The sequence below is a fragment of the Jaculus jaculus genome, chromosome 18 (assembly GCF_020740685.1).
Source record: "Jaculus jaculus isolate mJacJac1 chromosome 18, mJacJac1.mat.Y.cur, whole genome shotgun sequence".
Lineage (NCBI taxonomy): Eukaryota > Metazoa > Chordata > Mammalia > Rodentia > Dipodidae > Jaculus > Jaculus jaculus.
The window spans coordinates 47,866,296-47,891,196 of record NC_059119.1 but is presented as its reverse complement, the minus strand read 5'-3'; the positions used below and the strand labels follow the sequence as shown (position 1 = coordinate 47,891,196).

Genomic DNA, 24,901 nt, shown 5'->3' with positions numbered 1-24,901 from the left:
GGGGAACATTTCAGATTTAAGGACTTTCTTACTGGGCATGGGGGCTCATGCCTATAGTGCCAGTACTGAGGAGACTGAGGCAGGATTGCCGTAAGTTTTGAAGCCAGCCTGGGCTAAATAGTGAGTTCCATGCCACCCTAGGCAAGAGCAAAACCCTGCTTCGAAAAAAGAAAAAAAAAAACCAGCAACAACAACAAAAAAACCAAACAAAACAAAAATTTTTTTTTTTAAAAAAAAGAGCTTTCTTGTGTGTGTGTGTGTTTTCCAGAGGTGGGGAGTGGGGGAAGCAGGATTGTGCTTATGTTACCCTGGCTGGTCTCAACTTCATGGACAAAAGTGGTAAGTCAGTCTCCCCAGTAAATGGAAGTATAAGTCTGTGCCACGTAGGAAGCCTAAGACTTTCACCAAATAGGACAATGCCGACATAAGCCCGTGGAAACAACATAAGCGCCATGTACCCTTCTCCCACCACAGAGGACCCGCTCCTCCAGGGGTACTGCTGTCCTCAACTGCTCAGTGAACAACCCCAAGAATGAAAAATCCAGGGACCACTCAAACTACGATGGTGGTGATGATGCAGTAATAACTATTAGAAAATTGTAATTTATTCTGGGTAGTAACTGAAGATGAGTTACAAGAGTCAAATAGAAATGGAAAATGGAAAAGTCCCAGTAAGTACCAAAGGCCTCTCCAGAGAGGTCACTAAGGTCCAGTGGCTCACACGTGTTTACAGAGACAGCCATGGAACCTGGCGTTGACACCTGCTGCTATTTTCAGTGCTGGAAAGACAGGCTCTCCAATTAAGTTGCTAGTTTGACTGAATGTTTAATAGTCTTTAAATCTGAGTAGAGCCAATTTTAAGACCTAGTTAAAATCATTAACACACTCACAAAAAAAAAGAAAAAAATTCTCTCCTTCCCCAACAACTGAAAACCCCTGGTCACTTTCCTATAAACTGTATAATCTCTGAAAATGGAAACCTTCCACTCATACTTATCACTAAGCCGCGTTTAACCACACTCTTCGTACCAATGGGTTTCATAAATTAACCGACCCACATTGCTTTACCTGATACATTCCAACTCCAATGTGCTTCGGCTCAATTTTCACTAGCTCAGCTAATGGATCTTGTACACGCCTTGCTATGGAAACTGGAAAAAAAAAAAAAAACCAGAACCAGAAAACAAGCATGACTTAATGTAAAAAGCAGCATCCAGATAATTACTTAGGTTAGCTCCTCATGATGGGATACTTAATCCTTCCCTCCTCATGCCCCACTCCCAAGACCACAATTTTAATTAAGTTTCCAAGCTCTCTCTCTCTCTCTCTCTCTCTCTTTTTTTCCCATGTAAAAAGGGAATGTAAAATTTCAAGGTTAATTATGTCACATCATCAGGACTCTCAGAATTCTTTTTTGTTTGTTTTTGAGTCAGGGCCTCACCTGTAGCCCAGGCTGGCCCTGAGCCCATGGCAACCTTCCTGCTTCAGCTACTAGAGTTGATGGGGTTACTGGGAAGAATACTCAGCTGCTCTTCCCAGGCTTTCCTGAGACGAATACATAGTAAATAAAACATTCTGTACATATTTTCATACTATTATCTGTTCATTCTTTAAATAATAAGGTGCCTCACACTTTAAATAGCATCAAATAATCTTGTACTATAATTATGACATATGTTAGATGTTCTTATTAGAACTAGATCCTGATAATGATGAATGAATGCTGGAATCCTATTTTTTTTGTTGTTTATTTTTATTTATTTATTTGAAAGTGACAGACAGAGAAAGACGCAGATAGAGAGAATGGGCACACCAGGGCCTCCAGACGCTGCAAACGAACTCCAGACACGTGCGCCCCCTTGTGCATCTGGCTAACGTGGGTCCTGGGGAACCGAGCCTCGAACCGGGGTCCTTAGGCTTCACAGGCAAGCACTTAACCGCTAAGCCATCTCTCCAGCCCTGGAATCATATCTTAATGTAACCAGAGTGTGCTGGCTAGTGAATATACTTGCACGGCTTGAACAAGACCACAAGGGTGTGCTGGGAACTGCTCTAGAGTCACGCCTAATCACCTCTAACACAGAGTTCCAACCACATCCCTTTCCTCACTGCCCTAACCCGTGGTCAAGAAACTTGTTTAGCTAGAGAAAAGATATTTATTCTGACTGGTACTAAGGCACCTAACCATTTGGCTTCACGCAGACATTGACACTGACACCTGACATAGGAAGTTTTCATTTTCTAAGTACAGGAGAGTTAATCAGTGTCCCTCACTGGGAGTTGGACGGAATGTCTATTCATTACACGAAAACAAAAACACTGAGGGCATCAAAGAAAATTCCATGCTGGTTTTCACATTAAATTACTGACGGTCTGACAATGGGAGCCACCAACTGTAAGAGACCATCAGGTTCTCCAGTCACTGATTTGCATCACCTCTCAGCAGAGATTAGCACAGTCACTCAAGTCTTTTTTATGACCCCCCTCAACCCCGCCATTTTTTTTTCCCCTGAGGTAGGGTCTCACTGTAGTTCAGGCTGACCTGGAATTCACTATGTAGTCTCAGGGGAGCCTCAGACTCTCAGTGATCCTCCTGCCTCTGCCTCCCAAGTGCTGGGATTAAAGGCATGTGCCACCATGCCCAGCATATGCCCTTTACTTTTTTTTTTAATTAATTATTTATTTATTTGAGAGCGACAGACACAGAGAGAAAGACAGAGAGAGGGAGAGAGAGAGAATGGGCGCGCCAGGGCTTCCAGCCTCTGCAAACGAACTCCAGACGCGTGCGCCCCCTTGTGCATCTGGCTAACGTGGGACCTGGGGAACCGAGCCTCGAACCGGGGTCCTTAGGCTTCACAGGCAAGCGCTTAACCGCTAAGCCATCTCTCCAGCCCTGCCCTTTACTTTTTAAAAAATATTTTATTTTTATTTATTTGACAGAGGAAGAGGGATATCTAGGGAGAGAGAGAGAGTGCGAGCGTGAATGAATGGGCGCGCCAGGGCCTCCAGCCACTGCAAATGAACTCCAGACACATGCGCCTCCTTGTGCATCTGGCTAATCTGGGTCCTGGGGAATTGAACCTGGGTCCTCTGGCATTGTAGGCAAGTGCCTCAACCACTAAGCCATCCCTCCAGCCCTGCCCTTTACTTTTAAGATTAACATATACTATAGTGGGGAGCTTGCCAGGCTGGCAACATACTTATTTCTGTCACAGATAAGCCTGGGGTTTTAAGGCCTTCACATAGACCTTCTCTTACATCTGGCAGAGGTTTAATATCTAGAATCTTCAAAGAACTTAAAAACCTAAATAAAAAATATCAAGCAGGGCTGGAGAGATGGCTTAGCGGTTAAGCGCTTGCCTGTGAAGCCTAAGGACCCCGGTTCGAGGCTCGGTTCCCCAGGTCCCACGTTAGCCAGATGCACAAGGGGGCGCACGCGTCTGGAGTTCGTTTGCAGAGGCTGGAATCCCTGGCGCGCCCATTCTCTCTCTCTCCCTCTATCTGTCTTTCTCTCTGTGTCTGTCGCTCTCAAATAAATAAATAAATAAATAAATAATAAAAATATCAAGCAGCAAGCACTCTCAAAAAAAGGGGGCAGGGAGTTGAACAGTGAGTTCTCAAAGTAAGAAATACAGACGGCCAATAAACACCTGAAGAGATGTTCAACAACTTTAACTGTCAGAAAATGCAAATTAAAACAAACTTTGAGATTTCATCCCACTCTAGTCAGATAGGCAATCATCAAAAGATCCAATGACAACAAATGCGGACAGGTACGTCAGGAAAGAGGAAACCTTATCCAGTGCTAGTAAGAGTGCAAACTTGTTCAACCAATCAATATGCAGACTCCTCAAAAAGCTAAAAAAGACCTCTGGTCAGATATCCTAGAGACTCTACTCTCTGACACAGCTCAGCCATGCTTGTTGCTGCTCTCTTCATGACAGCAAGGAACAGGAATCAGCCCAGACACCTATCAACACAAGAATGGTGAAATGATGTGGTACACAGTCACAGTAAAATTCTACTCAGGGAAGGAAAATCAAATAATGAAATTTGCAGTAAAATGGATGGACTTGGGGGAAAAAAAATTCATACTAAGTGAGGTCACACAGGCTCACAACAATAGTCTGACATGGTCTCTCTCATATGTGGTTCCTAACCTGGAACAGGTTAAGTAGATTATAAGTGGTAGTAAACATCAGGAGTATTGATGTGGAAATAGAAGCTAGGAAAAATGGGAAGTAGGGAGAGGGAGGAGGAACTACTTGACATGCAAGTTAAGAGACAGAAAAAAAGAAAGGAAGAAAAAACACAGGGGATGGAAGGCCTTGGGGATGAGGGAATGAGGGGGATTAACACCTAACTAACGACAACATGAATCAGTACCATAGAAACCTCTCTCCTGGAGAATACAAGATGGAACCATCAATAAGGGTAAATCAATCCCAGGGTCAGAACTGGGTTACCCCTCATGTGAGCTGTTGGTCAGAGAGACCTATGAGGTTGCCAAATCCCTTGATTAGCAGGTAGAGCTAAAAGGTTAGACACTATTGCTGAAGACACCAAGGACTTAGTCACAGGACACTGAGGGATCACACTGGAACTGAGAGGAAAGTCAGCTCCCACCTGGACAGCCCTCACAGTCCTGGAAAGTGCTAGAGGAGCTGCTGGGCGATAATGGTCACCGACAGCGTGAATGAGCAAGAGACCCTGCAAGCTACAGAATTAGCCAGCCAGGAATGAAGTCCACTGCAATAACACCACACAGCCTACGTGGGAAACAACGACTCACTCATTGGGAAAGAACTCATACCTAGTTCTGGGAACCAAATCAGAATCCCACGGATAGGAAACTCATATACTCCAGAGAGACCCGACACAGCCCGTGCGCTAAGAACAGTGAGCACACACATCAAAAAGTGTCTCAAGGGGCCGGAGAGATGGCTTAGCAGTTAAGCACTTGCCTGTGAAGCCTATGGACCCCGGTTCGAGGCTCAATTCCCCAGGACCCACATTAGCCAGATGCACAAGGGGGCGCATGTGTCTGGAGTTCATTTGCGGAGGCTGAAGGCCCTGGCACGTCCATTCTCTCTCTCTCTCTCTCTGCTTCTTTCTCTCCCTGTCACTCTCAAAAAAGAATAAACAAAAAAAATTTTTAAATAAGTGTCTCAAATAACTGTGCTTATTCCCTTTGATTCAAACCACTGTCACCCCTGGCTAGAAAACCTGTGCTATTTTACAGACAGCAGAGAGTACTGGGGAGATGTGGGATCCATCACTACAACAAGAAAAGCTAGCCTAACCATCTACCACAAGGCAGGTCACCTCTACAACATCTGCAGGGGCCCAAGAGACATAGTAGAGGAAGCGGTGACACCAGTGCTGCTCTCACTCCTATCCTGACAACCAGCCTCAGGGGAAGTGGTGACAGACACTGTGGCCACTCAAAACATACAAAAGCAGAAATCTGGGGGCTACTGAGAATTCAACAGTAAACCAGACTTTTAATACACCTGCCAAGGCTGAGGGCACATGGTGGAAAGAATGAGCAGAAAGGTAAAAAGCAGCAGGGTGGGTAGGATTTGCTTGGGGCACTGTTCCCACCTCCACAGGGAGTGACTGAGGCCTTTAAGACCCCACAGTGAATACCAATAACCCCACCAAGGGGGCCCTTCAGTACAACAGGGGAGGGGACGAGGAGATATATTCGTACAGATTAAAAAATTATTTTATTTTTGAGGTAGGGTCTCTCTCTAGCCCAGGCCGACCTGGAATTCACTATGTAGTCTCAGGGTGGCCCCAAACTCACAGTGATCCTAATTTAATTTTTTTAAAAATCACAAAGGGTTCATGAGTACAAGTACCACAGGATATAGGAGAAATAGTTTCATCTAGTCACCATGTTTATTACGGATGGAAAGCACAGTGCCTCTAGAGGTATCCTTGAGTTGCCTTCAGCAAGTATTATTTCTTTACTCTGCATTTGTATCTATAACTCAATAACAATGATTTTCAAGCACATATATACATTGCCAAAAATATTTCAGATTTTAAAGAAAGAGTGTAAAAAGAAACCCATAACCAAAACTGAGTGAAGAATATAGGCAGGAGAAGAGTTAATGTGCTGCAAGGCAGCACTAGAAATTCAATAAAAAGATGTCACTGGTGGGTAAATCTTTCAAGTCTAGCCTTACCGGAAAATCCACATTATTAGAACACCAACGAGTGAAACTGAGTATAAACTTGTAGAGTTCGTTAAGTATGGACAGACTCTCGCACTTAAAACTTTCTGAAATATGCAGAAAGGTCATAAACAATATTCCACCTGGTTGGCTGCTCTGCTCTCTTTTCCTCTCTATTATTACTAAGGAGCAGAACAATCGGATGGAAATTTTAGCTCCTAGGTGACATGTTAATTCTACATGAAATCCAAAGAAAGAACCTCTGGAGTTACGCTGTCCCCAGAAAATGGCTTTGATAGAGATCCAGATCCTTCTAGAACTGACTCAGATGCTCTTCTACTTATAGGGTGCAAACACCCAAGCACACTAGAGACGACAAAGTGGCACAAGGAAAGCCAAGGAAATGAATACCATTTAACAGGGAGAGAAGGGCCCATGTCTAGGCTCTGGGCAAAAGTTGATGCTCATTTCCTGCTGGGCCACAGCAATAATGCAGGGCTCCAGGCTGAGAATGAGCACGCTCCTGAAAACATGACATAAAGAAGCAGCTTAGGGAAAAAGAGTTTACAGTAGGGCCAATGGCAAGAATCAAGAGAGGAACAGGGGCTGGAGAGATGGCTTAGCGGGTAAGGCACTTGCCTGCAAAGCCAAAGGACCTAGGTTCGACTCCCCAGGACCCATGTAAGCCAGATGCACAAGGTTGCACATGCGTCTGGAGTTCATTTGCAGTGGCTGGAGGCCCTGGTGTACCCAATCTCTCTCTCTCTCTCCCCCTGCCTATTTCTGGATCTCTCTCTCTCTCAAATAAATAAAAATAAAATAATTAGAAAAAAAAGAGAGAGGAGCAGGTGTGATTCAAAACCTGGACAACATTCACATTTTGGGACAGAGAAGACAAAATAGAAATAGTGAAAGAGACCAAAAGTGGTTGATGAGAAGACTCTAATAATAGAAGAAACCCTTCTGAAAAAAAGCTCAGTTTCCACATGCCCTAAATTCTTCCTCATAGGCATTTACGCATAAGCAATGGGAACCCATATGCCCACACACGCATGTTCACAACAGCATTATTCATAATGGCCAAGTGAGTAACAAATACCCACCAAATTACGACTGGACACAGAAGGCAAGACAAGGTGAACAGGAAGACATTTAAAAGAGAAAATAAAAGCCAGGCAGGGTGGTGCATACCTTTAATCCCAGCACTTGGGAGACAGAGGTAGGAGGATTGCCAAGAGCATGAGGCCAGCCTGGGACTACAGAGTGAGTTCCACGTCCGCCTGGGCTAAAGTAAGACACTATCTTGAAGAAAAAAACAATGAAAGAAAGAGAGGGAGGAGGGAGAGAAGGAAAGGAAAGGAAAAGGAGGGAGGGAGGGAGGAAGAAAGGTAAAAGAGAGAGAGAGGGAAGAAGAAAGGGATGAAGGGAGGGAGCGAGGCAGAGGGAAGGAGGGACGAAGGAATTGCTTTTTGAAAAGCAAACAAGAACAGCAATAAAAGTCATCAAACTGTGGTACGCTCAGGAAACAGAGCACTGGCTGGCAATCGAAAGCAGTGAAGGGCTGATAGACAGTATATAATGGGTGAGCCTGGACGCACTGTGCTAAGTGAAAGAAGCCAGGCACAAAAGAGTGCAGACTGTAGGAAGTGTCCAGAGCAGCCGATCCACACAGCTGGACAGCAGTACTTGCCAAGGGAAGAATGACTGCTAATGGGTGGGACATTCTTTTTTGGGACAATGAAGATGTCCAAACACTGGACTGCGGTGAGAGATGTACAACACTGGCTACACATTAAAAATATTGACTTCAGTCAGGCATGGTGGTGCATGCCTTTAATCCCAGCACTCAGGAGGCAGAGGTAGGAGGATGGTCGTGAGTTTGAGGCCACCCTGAGACTACACAGTGAATTCCAGGTCAGCCTGGGCCAGAGTGAGACCCTACCTTGAAACTCCCTACCCAAAAAACTTTCAATTGACTTGTAGAATTAAAAAAGATAAATCCTATGCTATCTAAATTATATGTGAGTCTGTTAAATGTTTTTAAATACAATATATCCAAATTTATGCCAAATAGTCTGGTGCATAACATGTTGTATCACTTATACTATTTACTATTGTTTGGGAAATTTTAGTCAATTAGTTTGACAAAAAGAACAGATTAAATACTGAAATAACAGAAACCATCTCATTAAGATTGTTTGCAAATGATGACTGTCCACTTAGAACTCTAGTGGGATCTGGGGAGATGGCTTCGTAGTTACAGCTCTTGCCTATGAAGTCTTAGGTTCAACTCCCTAGAACCCACGTCAGCCAGATGAACACGGTGGCACATGTGTCTGGAGTTCGTTTGCAGTGGATAGAGGTCCCAGCACACCCACTCTCTAATAAAATAAAATAAAATATAAAAAAGAGAATTCAAGCAGTACATTGTTTTAAAAAGTATCAGAATGGGTAAGATTTCGTCAGTTGGCTGGTCTCAAGATTAAAGGCAAAATGTTCCAGCCTATCAGAGTGAAAAATGGAGACAAGGGCCGGGGAAAGGAAGAAATGGGGAGATGCTGTTCTCTCTGGATTCCCTCTCATTTTGGCTTGGATACCCGTGAGTCTGGCTGGGTGAGGGGAAGAGCATACCAGCTTCCTGGTCTGGGGGAACTTTTCTATTTGCCTCTGCTTTATAGTTTGGGGTTAACGTCTCACTTTGATTACATGCATGATTTCCCTCTGGTCTCTGGATCTGCCACATGCGTGCATATTTCCCTTACACCCCAGATCTAACATGGGGTGCTCTCACTAACTCCAGGCCTGCTACCTGCGTGATTTCTTCAGACTTGGGGTGACCAGGAGTGTCAGTGTCCTCATTACACATTTCTTCTCTGAATCTCTTGTTCTTTGCTTCGACATTTCCTCTCTGCTTTTCTTCCTTAAGTCACCACCATTTGCTCTTTTAATTTGCTTCCATGAGTAAACTCAGGGTGGATGCTATGGGGGTTCTTTCTAAATATCCCTACATGAGCTCCTAAATGCTGTTCTCCATGTGCCTATGGCGCTACTCTGGTCTTTCTCCGAAGCCCTCTATTTCTCTTAAATGAAATTCATGAACTATACGATGTTTTCCACCCAAGTGTGTGTTTCCTAATTCCCACATGTTTGAGGCTCTGCTCCAGCATTCCTTCCTAGACCCCAAACTCCCTTAAAAAATAAACCCCACAATGTGTGATGTCTCCCTACATGAACTTAATAATTCTAAATTTATCCTTCCTGAGTCTGTCTTTATCAATTTGTTGTTAAAGAACTTGTTAAAGGTAGGACAGAACCCAAACATGGGGTTAATAAATTTGGGAAACACATCCTGAACCCCAAAATCTGAAATCTCACTATATCCTTCCTGTGTCATTAGAAAGTGCTTAGGACAATGATCTCAATACTATCTTTTTCTTTTATATTTATTTATTTGAGAGAGAGAGGGAGAGGGAGAGGGAGAGAATGAGCATGTCCGGGCCTCTAGTCACTGAAAACAAACTCCAGATACATGTGCCACCTTGTGGATCCTGGGGAATCGAACCTAGGTCCTTTGGCTTGGCAGGCAAACTGCTAAGCTATCTTGCCAGCCCTAAAATGTCTTTTTGCGATGAACTCCATAAGTAACAGTCAAAACAAATAGGTTACATCTGTTTTTTAAATTTTTGTTTGTTTCCAAGGCAAGGTCTCAAGGCTAGCCCAGGCAATTTCACTCTGTAGCCCCCTGGCCAGCTTCAAACTCCTACCTCAGCCTCCTGAGTACTGGGGTTAAGGTGTGTACCACCACGCCCATCTAGGTTATCATCTTGATTCCGTGATTAATAACTATGTCTGTGAGCAAGAAGATGACAAATACATAAACTTGATGAAATTATTGTACAATTTGACTGTGATAAAGGTGGTGGTGACCCACGTAGTATCAGCTGATGTGAGGTTTGCAGATTTTGTAGATGATCTTCCTGAAGAATCGCTTCTTGGCCTTTTGGCTAAAAATCAAGTGCAGTAGCTAAACAGGACAGATTTTACTTCATGTAAATATGTCCCTAAACTGAGGTTGGCGATACACATCTCTATCCCGCATTCAGGAGGCTGGGGCAAGAGAGTCCACAAGCTCCAGCCAGGATGGATTGTGAGACCCTGTCTCCCTCCACCACCACCACCAACAACAACAACAAAAAACATGAATGATGAGCGTGGTAATTTTTCCCTTTATTTTTCTTCTATCTGCAACATCTCCATTTCCTCAAAGTAGCTTTTTCCCCTCGAGTGTATCCTGGCCTCTATCTCTAACACTGTAATTTTCTTACATGTCAGGAGTTAACCCCTCCAGCTGTGCACTGGGAGCTGGGTTGTCAGCTGCGAGCTTCATTACTGGGAACTCTGGCCATTCTGGGTGGAACCTCTGGTCTTGGTTTCTCACGTGTTGGTGGAAGCCAGTATTCTGCATGAAAGGTCACGCTTTCTCTCAACTCTCTACAACATATTGGCTTGCTCAGTCTCTGGCAGCAGGTATCCCAGCTCTAACTACAGCTGTGTTACCCTGGGCTCTTCCCATTTAACCCTCCCCAGACAGCCCTCCTCCACTCGCTTGGAAAGGCAGAAACAGAGCAGCTACCTCGATGTGAAGGCAGAGGTCTCACTGCTCCCGTCTTACTGAAGGGAGCTTCACACAATCAATGGCTGGCCACGGAGCAATGGTACAGAAGTCAGAGAAAGTTACTATCCTTACAGTGGCTGACTACTCCCTCTATGAGGTTCTGAAACACTTCTGTGATACTCAAAGAGAACCCTTAAACTGTCCTCCTCCTCCCCCATCTCTCCCTGGTATGGAAACCACAGCTGGCTGGCCCGCTCTACACATCTGCCCGGGGCTCCATATTTCCTGATGTCACCTTCCGTGATGAGCTCTTTTCACTGGGCCTCAGGTTTTCACGTTTCAGCCATGCTGTGGCATGTCTCAGTACTCCAATCTTTTTATGGCCGAATGCTGTTCTAGCAATGGCTATAACATTTAATCTACTCACTTATCTGCTAATGGACATTTGGGGTGTTTCCAGATCTTGGTTCTGTATGAGCACGTATGTCCAAGTATTTGCTTGAGTTCCCTTGCCAACGCTCTTGAGCGCGTTCCGAACAGTAGAATTGCTATGTTGTGTAGTAATTTCTATGTTTAACTTGGACTTGGTAGTTTTTAAACAGACTTTCAACCAATCCTCTTACTTTAGACACACCCTTGGCCCTTCCTAACATATTTCCAAAGACACTTCATATCAGCTCCTGAGTCAGAAATGAGTCCAGTCTGCAGAGCAGTGGCTTGTGTTGTCTACATAACTGTCTTAGGATTCAATTTTCTCACACTGGCTAGGTCAGTTATTACTATCTGACTTCCAGTGTCAAAACGTGTTGCTGGGCTGGAGGGATGGCTTAGTGGTTAAGGCGTTTGCCTGCAAAGCCAAAGGACCCAGGTTTGACAAGGAGGAGGGCGTACACCTCCGGAGTTCATATGCGGTGGCTGGAGGTCCTGGTGCACCCGTTCTCTCCCTCCCCCTCTTTCTCTGTCAAATAAATAAATTAAATTAAAATAAAATAATAAAAAAAAAACTTGTTGCTGCTCTCCATTGCTATTCCTTTTGCCCTTGTCAAGACTTTAATTTTTTTTCCTTAGGATTTCAGAAGGAAGAGAAGGAATACAGACATATTCAATCTTCTATTTTAACTCAGAAATCTTTAGTATTTTATTACCATTCTCCTACTATTCCAATTTAAATGCCTCTCATATGCAATGGACTTATGGTGGGAGATACAAGTATGTATGAAAAGGGCAACTTCCACTTTCAAGAGGCTAATCAATGAGCTAAAGAGATGCAGCAATAGCAGGGCCATTTCTTATGCATGTCTAATGCTTGCATGCCACGTTGGAATCCCAGTATAGTTGGCATACTACGCTTATAGTGGATTTATAGCAGTCCATTTTCTGTTGCTGTAACAAAATACCTGACAGTGGGAGATATGTTTTGAAAAGAAGCTCATTCTTCTCAGTCGCAGAAGTGGAAAGTCTAAGCCTGAGTGAATGGCTTCATCTATTTGGCCTCTGCTGAGCACTGCGTTGGCTGGGTCACCACATGGAAGAAAGAGAACAAGCCCCATGCAGAAGGGGCAGAGCGGATGGGGTGGCCTCACCTGAAACAACGAGCTGTGTTTGTGTGTGCTGTGTTTGCACGTTTGTATGCGTGTGCCTCTCCAGCACTGGGATTATATGCGCCCAGCTTTTACATGGGCATGAGTCTAAAGTCATGTCTTCATGCCTGCGCAGCAAGCAGTTGAGCCATCTCCCCAGCCCCTGGAACAATGAATGCTTAGGAGAACTAACGCACTCCAGAAGACCAAAATTAAGCCTTGATGAGGGCAAAATAGCCTCCTGACTTACCTACAGGGGACGCGGTCCCACCTCTAGCCTACCTATCCACAGGGCCACACTCGGGACTTAACTTGTAGCATATGAATCTTTGGAGGAAACATCTAATTTTAGCAGCAAAAAAAAAAAAAAAAAATTAAAATGGAGCTTTTATGTGCTGATGTCTGATGTGAAATGATTAACTGATCTATTGAAGGATTTGAGAAGGAAGTGGACGCTAGGAAGCCAAGAGTGGAGACATCAAGCTTCTTTGACTATCTGCCTTTAGGACTAGACTTGGAGACCCAAGTGTCTAGGCTGATGATGTCTTGAGCTGACGTGGAATGACACCATTGCTGCAGAGAGGTGAGTTGAGACGTAGGAGGAAGGCAGGCCAGTGGTGAACCTCAAACTGAAGATACTTTGAAATCAGAGCCAGAGAGCAGTTCCTTTTATATACTCATCTAGCATCAGAGGGTCCGATGGAATGCTGACATTGGGCTTCAGCCACAATTCTGACACTTATGCACCCATGTCACCTGGGAAGGAACGGCAGTCTCCTCAGCAGTGAGGGCCTCGAGGCTTACTGTTACCCACGAGATAAGGAAGCAACGCTCTCTCTCGGGCTTGGGAAGATGGCTCAGTGTATGGCAAAAGCACTTAGCGTGCAAGTGTTATGACCTAAGTTTGGATCCCCAGAACTCATGTGTCTGTGACCCCAGCGTGCCTACAGGAAGATGGGAGGTGGAGAGAGCAGAACCTCCAGGCGCTCGAGGACCAGCTAGCCCGGCGCGCATACACAGCAGTGTGTAAGAAACCCTGTTGCCAATAAGGTGGAAGGCAAGGACCCGCAACCCCAAGCTGTCCTCCAGCCTCCGTGTGAGCGCTGGGGCGCACGCCTGGCACACTCTCACGCACTGTGTTGGTGAGAATGTAGGACGTCCCCCATGGCCTCCAGTGTTTGTCGTCAAGCTGCACACTTGGTTCCCAGCCTTTGGGAGGTGGAGCCTTGCCTGGAGGAGGTATGTTACTGGGGGTTTATTAGTAGTCCCGGTTCGGTCCGTTGGGTACTCAGTGTCCGTTGGGTATTCAGTGTTCGCTCTCTCGGCTGCTGTGAGGTGACAGCCAGTTGCCTGCTCTGCCGTGCATTTCCTGCCATGATGAAGCCACCCCTCATGGCTGGGAGCCAAAATAAACCCTTTCCTCCCATCAGCTGCTTCTGTCCTAGCAACAAGAAGGTAAATGCTTTAAGCACACATTTTAAAAACGCCTTTTGGGTTGGCGAGATGGCTTAGCAGTTAAGTTGCTTGCCTGCAGAGCCTACTGACCCAGGTTCAATTCTCCAGGTGTCACATAAGCCAGGTGCACAAGGTGACGTGTGCATCTGGAGTTTGTTTGCAGTGACTGGAGGCCCTGATGTGCCCATTCTCTATCTACCTCTTTCTCTCTCTCTCTCTCTCCCCCCACCCCACCAAATAAATAAAAAGAAAAAGAAAAGCATCGATTACTAGAGACATCAGATATATAAATACTGCATAAATGCTCAGTGGTTAGGTGTCCTGTTTGGGCTGGGGTGTGTGTATGTGTAGGGGTGTGTGTGTGTGTGTGTGTGTGTTTGTGTGTGTATGTGTATGTGTAAGTACCAACACTACTACGTGTGCAGAGGCCACAGTGTGACTTGCAGGTCCATCCTTGCAATTCTTCCTCATTTGAGGCAGTGTTTCTTTTGATCTCACTTGCTCTGTTGCTGGTCATTATCATTATTATTTTCATTGTTGTTTGTTTCGGTTTTCTTCTTCTATGCTCACTGAGTTTTTCTGACTCAACCTCCCAGCTTGCTACCAGCATGACTGTATTGGGATTTCGAAGCCTGTGGTGGCTTCTGGCTTTTTACGAGGGGTCTGTTTTCTTCCTGTGACACATCTCCCCAGTGTGCCTTCTTTAAACCTTAGTTTCTTTCTTTTTCTTGAGGCAAGCCCAACAAACTGTGTTGTTTTGTTTTTTTCTAAATGAGAGAGAGCAATAGCATGCCAGGGCCTCCAGCCACTGCAAGTGAACTCTGCACGCATGCGCCCCCTTGTGCACACGTGCATCACTGTGCGTCTGGCTTATGTGGGACCTGGAGAGTCAACCATGAGTCTTTAAGTGCCCTACCTGTAAAGCCATCTCTCCAGCCCTTCTTCTTCTTAAAATAATAACAATAATAATAGTTATTATTATTATTTAGATCACTTCAGCCATGACTGACCTGGAATTCACTATGTAGTCACAGAGTGGCCTCAAGCTCACAGTGATCCTCCTACCTCTGCCTCCTGAATGCTGCGATTAAAGGCATGTACTAACACACACGGTTAACATATTTTATTTACTTACTTATTTGCAATGAGATAGAGAGAGGTGGGGGGGGAGTGAAGTATGGGAGCACCAGGGCCTCTTGCTGCTGCAAACAAACTCCAGATGCATGCAGCACTTTGTGCATCTGACTTTCCATGGGTTCTAGGGAACTAAACTGAACTGTCAAAGCTTCAGTTGCTTTATCTGTACAGTAGGCATAATAATGATGTCTCATAGAACGACTGTGAAGATAAGATACAACAATCCCAGTGTGGCACTCACCGAGATATTTCATATACACGGGACACGCTTGAAAAGAAGAGCGTTCACAGCCACTGTCAGGACTCTTCCCAGGCCTCTCTCACCATGGCCATGACTGTGGTTATGTGATAAGGTCAGCATCAAGAGCATGTGCCCAGTAAGGAGGCAGGAGCCAGGGTGGGCTGCTATGATAGGAAAGCATTTCAGAGGACAAGCAAGTTTTCCACTTAGAAGGTGTGTTGAGGAAGAGGGATGGGCATGGTGGCGCACGCCTTTAATCTCAGCACTCGGGAGGGAGGCAGGGGCAGGAGGATTTCTGTGAGTTTGAGGCCACCCTGAGACTCCGTAGTAAATTCCAGGCCAGCCTGGGCTAGAGTGAGACCCTCCCTTGAAAAAAACAAACAAACAAACAAACAAACAAAAAAAGATAGCTTAGCCAGGGCTTGTGTCATGGGACAAACGACCAAAAGGAAGCAACATCATTCTTTTGGATTTGAAAAAAAAAATGTGTGTGTGTGCATGTGTGGGTGTGTATGTTTGTAATCTTTAGATTAATGCAACACTTTCTCCAAAAATATATATCCAGGTAGAATTCAAAAGCAGCCAATGAAACTAAGGAAAAAAAATTTAAACATTCATTATCAAGAAAGGAATCTAAGTGTCCTTCATCCCAGAGAGAGAGAGAGACCTTCACCAGATCTAGGGTTCTGCTTTATACCATGCTACCCTAGATGTATCAAAGTATTTTACTTTCCTCAAATACAAGAGTTTTTTCTCTTCGACACCATACAAATAAAAGCGATCAAGTGCAGCTAAAATGACAGCAATACCTTACACTAGCAAGCCCAGAGTGACTAGTCCATTGCCAAGCATTCAGCAATAAACGAAAAGTCTATGCGTATTGACGTATCTGCACTGCAAGTTTTGATGTCTTACACTAAATATTGCCAACAAATGCTATAATGTTTTATCATCATAATAACAATAACCACAGAGTTTAGAGAATTTTATTCTTTTGAATACTAAACTAGCATTTAATGTTTTGGCATGTGTGCGTGTGTGCACACAGGTGTGGCATGTGCAAGTGTGTGTACATGGGTACGGCCCATGTGCACGTGTGTGGAGGCCGCAGGAAGATGGCAGGTGTCTTCCTCTACAGCGCTTCCACCTTACTTCTTCGCGACAGGGTCTCTCACTGAACCTGTGACTCACTACTTTTCAGCTATACTGGTTGACCAGTTGAGTCCCAGCAATTCTCCTGTCTTTATCTTTCGTATCACTGGCTGGCTGTGAAGCGCTGGGGACCAAACCCATATCCTCACACTTACACCCCAAGCACACTTTTACTCAGCCATTTCTCCAACTCCGGCATCGAATTTTGCAAGTCTTTTATGTTAATTCCTTCCTCTTCTCTAGAATGTTCATTTGCTCTTTCATAATTTCTAGTATTAGCTTGATCGACAACCCCCTTTGTAATATGCCGTTTCCTGTGCAGTTGGCGTGTGTGTTAAACTTGCTCGGATACCTAGCGATATTCGGCCGGTCACTTGAGTCCGGCGCCACGTTCCTGTGCCGGCCACTGAGTCTTACCTGCACTTCTCAGGTTGGGATCCAGCCCGGGCATCTCTTTGTTCGCCTCGGGGCTGACACTGTAGATTGAGGCTCCTGCTTCACTGACGATGCTGAGAAGAAAGAAAGGAACATGATTTCCCAACCTTTCTGACTGGTCAAAGAAAGAAAAAAAATAAACCAAACTGGGGACTACAAGAAAAAGATGGAAAGAAAAATTTTTTAAATCAAAATAAAATAAAAAGATGGAAGAAGACTGTGATGGGGAAGGTGCTGTCAACTTGATGTGTTTAGGAATCCCCAGACATCCCTATTGGGTGGGTCTCCCAGGCTGCTTCCAGGGAGCATTCATTCACTAAAGGAGGAAGTCCTTATCCAGAGTGGGCGCCCCTCTCAGAGGGGACTTCATATAAGGAAGCTCAGGGTGAAAGGAGCCCCTTCCTTCTTCCCACTTGGCTGCCCAAGCTGCTTGCTGCCTTCCAGCATGGACTGAAGACCCACGTGGATTGAAACCCAGCGGCTCTGAGGAAGCCTCCAGGCCTTCAGTGCCAAATGGGGATGGCTGAGGCATCCAGCCTCATGGACTGAGCAGCTTCTGGGTTCCTTGATCCTCGGGCCTGCAACTGCTATTGGACTGCCTTAAACTAATACAATACGTTCCCTTTTTAATATAATTCATTCTAGCGGTTCTGTTCCTCTAGAGAACCCTGACTAATACATAGACTAAGTAAGAACTTTCCTTTTCCACCATAGGAAGTACCCAAGCTTGAGTTCACAATGATATCATTCTGTGGTGCTCCAGTTAATGGTAACGAGAGACAGTTTATACTTAGACTACATAGTGAGCTTCAGGTCTGCCTGGGCTATGGTGAAACCCGACTTCAATTAAAAACAACAACAAAAATACTTTATAGATGAACACAATGATGCTACCCTCAACGCTGTCAGAATGTACTTAGCTTCTTCTGTGTTTAGAATCTATTCTTGACTAATACTTACAATTCCCACTTGCATTAAGCATTCTATGCTCCCCCAAAAGTCTACAGTCTTAGAATGAATACGAGACTATGCATTTAAAAAAAAAAAAAAAAACAAAAAACCAGAGCCGGGCATGGTGGTGCACACTCAGGAGGCAGAGGTAGGAGAATCACTGAGAGTTCAAGGCCACCCTGAGACCACATAATGCATTCCAGGTCAGCCTGGGCTGGGCTAGAGGGAGACCCTACCTGGAAAACAAAACCCCAAAAACCCACCAAAACCCATGGCCGTAAGCACTGCTGCAGTGATTCCTTGGTTTAATGACAACCACGTCTGAAAAAGAAAGACCAGATGGGCTATCACTCCACTTCTTATGAGACAGGGCTGGAATCATCCTTTCAGTAAACATGAAGCCTTTCACTTCAGGCAGGTATTAAAAAACTCACTTCATCATTTATTTAATCAAAACATCACACAAATCACCCTGTTCCCTGCTTCTCTGGATCCAAGCGCTGCATGAGATGCCACAGGAGCGCCCCACAGCCGACGCTTGTTCTGTGGCCGGCGGTTATATAGTTCATCAAACACAGTAAAAGCCGAGTTCCCCTTCACGACATGCCCAGCAGCAAAGCACCTTATCTTGAGTCTCACTAGTGCTCTTGTTTTTAAAATATCGTCTTTATTTATTTGCAAGCAGAAAGATACAGGGAGAGAGAGAAACAGAAACAGAAAGAGACAGAGTGAGAGAGAGAGAGAGAAAGAGCGAACATGGGCACCACAGGGCCTCAAGCCATTGCAAACAAACTCCAGGCATATGGGCCACTTTGTGCACGTCGCTTACATGGGTACTGCGGAATTGAAACTCAGTTCATCAGGTTTTGAAGGCGAGTGCCTTAACCTCTGAGACATCTCTCCAGCCTAGTACTTACTCTATTTTATTTTTATTTTTATTTATTTATTTGGTTTTTCGAGGTATGGTTTCAGTCTAGTCCAGGCTGACCTGGAATTCCCTATGTGGTTGCAGGGTGACCTCGAACTCATGGCGATCCTCCTATCTCTGCTTCCTGAGTGCTGGGGTTAAAGGCGTGCACCACCATGCCCAGCTCCAGTGCTTTATTTATTTATTTATTTATTTACTTATTTATTTATTTATTTATTTATTTATTTGAGAGTGACAGACAAAGAGAGAGAGTCAGATACAGAGAGAGAATGGGCGTGCCAGGGCCTCCAGCCACTGCAAACAAACACCAGACACATGTGCCCCTTTGTGCATCTGGCTAACGTGGGTCCTGGGGAATCCAGCCTCGAACGAGGGTCCTTAAGGCTTCACAGGCAAGTGCTTAACTGCTAAGCCGTCTCTCCAGCCCCAGTGCTCAATTTTTAACCCACTTTTAGGAACCTCTTCCTTTCTCTGTTCTTTAAAAGTTGTTTCAGTAATAAAAGACAAATGTAGTGAATAACTTTCAACATATTACTCTGTTGTAACAATCAAGTGCTGAGAAATTAAACATGGAGAATTCAATTGAATTTTGACAAGGATAAGACACCAAGTCCTGACACACTTTTTTTTAAAAATTTTTATTTATTTATTTATTTATTTGAGAGCAACAGACACAGAGAGAAAGACAGGTAGAGGGAGAGAGAGAGAGAGGATGGGCGCGCCAGGGCTTCCAGCCTCTGCAAACGAACTCCAGACGCGTGAGCCCCCTTGTGCATCTGGCTAACGTGGGACCTGGGGAACCGAGCCTCGAACCGGGGTCCTTAGGCTTCACAGGCGAGCGCTTAACCGCTAAGCCATCTCTCCAGCCCATGACACTCTTTTTTAAAAGAATGTGAAGAGTTATCTTTTTGCCATCAAGATCTAGGATTCTACATTTCATGAACAGAAAAATGAATTCTACAATAAAATGGCATGGCTGCTCACCTTTATCAAATGATGATGATGTCATCAGGGGCACTGAGTGCAAAGTTTATATCCAGCATAAAACCAAGTACTATACAGAAATTACCTCATTTAGCAGAGTACACCATATTTTATATGTAGGCAATGTGCTCAAAGTCATAGAGCTGGTAAGCAACTGAGCTGGATGTGAACTCTCACCTGCTGAAGTCTGAGCTCTTAACCAGCCCCACCAAGGATCCATCAGTGAACTGCACGCCTTTCATTACAGTTGGAATAGTGTGTGTGTGTGGGGGGGGGTGCGTGTTCAACAACAAGCACAGCATCTTTTCTAAAGAACCGCCTTCTCCAACAGCAAGCGCACGCCTCCCTTCCACTGTCTGCTGCTAGGACCCAAAGACAATATGAGTTGTTTTTTTTTTCCTTTTGGGGTAAATATTTAAGGTTGAACTTAAAGCATGTAGGATAGCAATGTGTCCTTTAATTTCATAGATCAAGTTTAAAACTAAAGGCAAACTGGTTTCCCTCTCAATTTACATAATGCCCGTGTTCTGTTGTACCACATCAGGGACAAAATAAACATTTAACGAGGCTGAAGTGAGGAAAACTCTCAGTGCAGCGATGATATGATGAGGAGAGCAACATGCCCAAAGTAATTTTTCTAGGGTAAGAGCGTCCTCTCCTGGAGCCTGCAGGCTCCTGAGCAAAGAGAAGCAGACTTAATTAAAACTAGACACCATGTCTGTATTTGTGCGTTCTATGACCTAGGAGAATGGGATATAGCTTTCAACCCCCAAATCAACATTCAGCCTGGTGGAGTCCTTCTATAGAAGTAATAATATATATGGCATGCACATCACACCCTGATGGAGTCTTCTATAGAAATACAATATACATGGCATGCACATCACACCCCGATGGAGTCCTTTCTATAGAACTGTATTCATGACATGCACACCAGACCTGTGAATAAAATAACATTTCCTTGTAAAAATCTGACTACAAATTTATTTTCTATCATTCCCAGAAACCTTCAAAGTTACAGCTCTTTCAGTGACAGGCACTTAACTGGTAAATTAAAATTCCAGTTAGCTGTGACTTCTTGCAATTGGGTACCTGAGAATTTGAATGATGTTTGGTGGTCTATTGGAGGTTATAATTCTCAATAAACTGAGGGAAATTGTTGCAAAGGAAAACACTCGGATAATAAATATTCCTCTAAATTCCATACTGCCACTTCTTTTAAACAGAGCAATGCGAAACAGATGTGACACACAGCACCCAAAGATTTTAGATTACCATTACTATTAAATCAATACAAATGGAGTAAAGTTCACATGCCCTACGTGCTGAATCCTATCAGTCCGATAAAGAGCTCACTACTAAGCACAGATCAGAAAGCTTAAAGTCATCTAAAGGAACAGCCAAACCTCAATGCTGAGTACTTCAGCACAAAGCATCAAGGACGTAAGAAGTAGATGTGCTAAGAATTAAACAGAAACAAGTCAAGCTGGGGGTGACAATTTTTCCCCTGAAGTGGCTAAGAGCAAGTGCTATCATGTCCCTTTTCCCAATGTCGCATTCCTGTTTAGAGTTCAAGGACAGACATCCAGCAGAAAACATGGTAGATTTAGAAGGCACGTTCTCCATAAACTACAGGGAAATTGCTTCAATTATCTGTACTATATCGAGGAAAACAGAAGTGAACTTTGTAAAAACATCATTTACCCAATGACTTCCAAGTACTAATTCAAAAAGTAAATTTTTCTCCTGTAGCCTCAGAACCTTTGCAACTGGATTATTTTATATATTCGGCTGTAAAGCAAATAGGACTAAGCAAAATTTATTATTTGGGGGTATTTTAAATGACAGTATTTATCCGGCCTTCAATAATCCTACAGAACACTAAAGATCCTTCAAAAGGCACGGCTTAGGCAAACACCTAAATGGACACATCTCACACATGGAACTTGAAATATACGGAGGTGGATTTCAGAAGCTAACTCTGAAGTTGCAGATTGATATGTTACATGCTAATTCTCTAGAATTAACTGATAATTTAACTAACGTTTTATCTAAGCACTAGGATCTTTTTTAGTCTATGTTAAAAAAAAAAACACAAAACATACTTTCATATCCTAAAAGACAATTTAAAAAAATCCGCAACAACAACTTTAAGTAAAATTGCATATTTTGTTTTCCTCAAGTAAAACTCAGTGACATTTACATAAAATTGATCATTGGTCAACGATTCCTATTAAAAGACATATGCTTAAATTACATACTTCCTATCTCTGCTGTTTCTCAGCCCGCTCTACCCTGACCGACTGCATGTTGTGATAGCTTAGAAACCAGGTTTGCAAGTACTTTTCACAAGACCATTCAGACAGGAAGAGAGTATGAGGCCTTTTCCTTTCCTTTTTAAATCAAATTGAGATGGGAAAAGTGAGCTTCTTTTCATATGAACACTAGCTTGTCTGTCTGGTTTTTGTTTTTATGTTGCTGGACTAATAGTTTTCACAATCATCTGAAAGGTTATATGAAGCTTTGGAAAGAATCTTCTCTCTCTCCTATTCCCAAATATGAAAACAGTTTCACTATTTCTTCTGATGCCTGCTTCCTTTTGTTAACAGGAAAGTTTAATACACAGGTAATTTATTTAAGTATAAATATAGTTAGTAAGATATCAAAATATGAGCCAGGACATGATTCCTACACTAATGGACTATAATTCTTCATGAACGAATACTGGGATTTCTTCTTTTACCCTACCAAAAAATATTTACCAAATACCTACTGTGTTTGAACAGCTACCTCGTTTATCTAAAAGCTGTTCTTCCAGTTTTTCAGACATAAAACATTCATAGAAAGGTTAAACAAGTTCATAGAAATACTATTATATTATAAAGCACTAAAATATTAAGCAACACATATCAATTCTTTGCTCTACACATGAGATAATATATTTTGAAGTATGAATGGACAGATGCTCAGAACAGGTGACTAGGATGAAACTCAAACCACCAGAAACAGAAGGGGATCTGAGGCTTAATAATGCTTAAAGAATATGATGTAAAACTACCAAAGCTGGGTTTTTTGTTGTTTATTTTTATTTATTTATATGAGAGTGACAGAGAGAGAGAGAGAGAGAGAGAGAGAGAGAGAGAGAGAGAGAATGAGAATGGGTGCTCCAGGGCCTCCAGCCACTGCAAATGAACTCCAGATGTGTGTGCCACCTTGTGTATCTGGCTTACGGGCGGGGGAGAGTCCTGGGAAATCAAGCCTCGAACCGGGGTCCTTAGGCTTCACAGGCAAGCGCTTAACCACTAAGCCATCTCTCCAGCCCACGAGCTGTTTTTAATTTATTTATTTAATGAGAATTATCATTTCAAGGAGTCTCAAGTAAACATTGTTTTGAAAAGTAAAGCAATCTGAGTGTCTGTGCACACTTATAATCCCAGGACGAAGAAGACCAAGGCAAGAAGAACATAAGTTCAAGGTCAATCTGGGCTACAAAGAGAACCTTTTTCAAAAAAAAAAAAAAACAACCACAAACATCATACAACTAAATAATAGAACAACAATACAACAAGCCAAAGGTAATCTGAAATGAAGAGAATACAGGCTTATTTATATATTTGTCTCCTTGTTTAAGAGAGAGAGAAGGAGAGTGATCTAGACAGTGGGTGTACTAACATCTCTGGCCACTGCAAATGAATTCCAGACACATATACCATTTTGTGTACCTGGATGTAAATGGGTATTGGGGAATTGAACCCAGGCTCTCAGGCTTTGAAAGCAAGAGTCTTTAACCACTGAGCAATCTCTCCAGCCCAAGAATACAGTTTTTGTTTTTTTTAAGTCAAATACTGGCCGGGCCTGGTGGTGCACATCTTTAATCCCAGCACTTAGGAGGCAGAGGTAGGAGGCTCACTGTGAGTTCAAGGCCTCCCTGAGACTATATAGTGAATTCCAGGTCAGCCTGGACCAGAGTGAAACCCTACCTCAAAAAAAAACAAAACATAAAAAAGTCAAATACTGGTAAAGACATTTAACTGTAGAACACAGTGGTAATGCAAAAATATGTGTTATATTTTTAGAATTTATATGAAAAAAACATAAAAACACATAAAATTAAATAGCATTATTCAGCATAGCATAGGAATGACCAAAAGAAAATCATAATAAAAATGTGTACCACTAAAGGATTCATTTAGGACATAAACTATTCTGTCACTAAAAATTATTATTCTAAATATTTTGATCTCATTCAAAATTTCATGATAAATTAGGGAAATAAAACTAGTTAAGAAATACATGACCAACTTTGAGTTTTAAAATATATGCATAAACAAAATGAAAAAGGGGCCTAGAGAGATAGCTTGTGCTTAAGGTGCTTGCCTGCGAAGCCAAAGAATTCACGTTTGAATCTCCAGGTCCTACATAAGCCAGACAGATGCACAGTGACGCAAGTGTGCAATATCACACATGCACACAAGGGGGCGTGCGTGTCTGGAGTTCATTTGCAGTAGCTGAAGGCCCTGGAGCGCCCATTCTCATTCTCTCTCTTTCTCTGCCTCTTTCCTCTCCAATAAATAACTTTAAAAAATTTAAAAGAAAAGAAAAAAAGATTCATGTAGTATATTAGTAGTAGCCAAACATAAATAACTTCCTTACTCTGTTTATATTCTGCAATAACTAGGTCATATTTACTTGTAATAAATAATGTTTAAAAATTAAACACTCATTGATCAGAAAATCCAGTAGTGGACACTGGCCAGGCGTTTTTTTTGTTTATTTGTTTGTTTTGTTTTCTATTTTACCAAATCTTCTTTTATGTTGTTAAGTGCTATTGTTAACTTAAATCTGGGTCAACATCTCTTTTGTTATTAATGACCTCTGAACATGGCCTCCAGATGGGCTTAAGCATACTGATGGGATTGTTACGGTTAAATTTTTTTTTAGAAGAGGTAGACAAGCAGAAAATTCAAGAATAAGTTTTTTAATTTTTAAACATGGGCCAGATGGGAGGCAAACAGTCACAAGATGGTGCGTTCTGCACCCCTGTTTCATCTCCCAGGCTGTCCCTCATGATGGGCACCGCCTACACTGGCTGACTGTCCACAAGATGCAGCTTTGTGAGGCCAAGCAAAAAGAGTCCCCGAAAAGTAGTGTATGAAGAAAGCACTGCGGGCAAATTATGAAGCAGAAAAAGACAAAATACAAAACCTCGGTATTGTGTTCCAACAGTAGCCAAGTTCATTT

The 24,901-nt window shown here is 43.2% G+C and overlaps 1 protein-coding gene across 2 annotated transcripts in view; it reads right to left on the bottom strand.

Annotated features, from left to right (window-relative positions):
* Srbd1 (S1 RNA binding domain 1) overlaps positions 1 to 24,901 on the bottom strand; it is a 205,007-nt gene that overhangs the window by 80,644 nt on the left and 99,462 nt on the right. For both annotated transcript variants that reach the window (XM_045137694.1, XM_045137695.1), the window contains exons 15-16: positions 16,780 to 16,871; positions 1,069 to 1,151 (exon numbers count right to left, since the gene is read on the bottom strand). In XM_045137694.1, the coding sequence (XP_044993629.1) occupies positions 1,069 to 1,151; positions 16,780 to 16,871 (175 nt within the window). The remainder of the gene's footprint in view (positions 1 to 1,068; positions 1,152 to 16,779; positions 16,872 to 24,901) is intronic.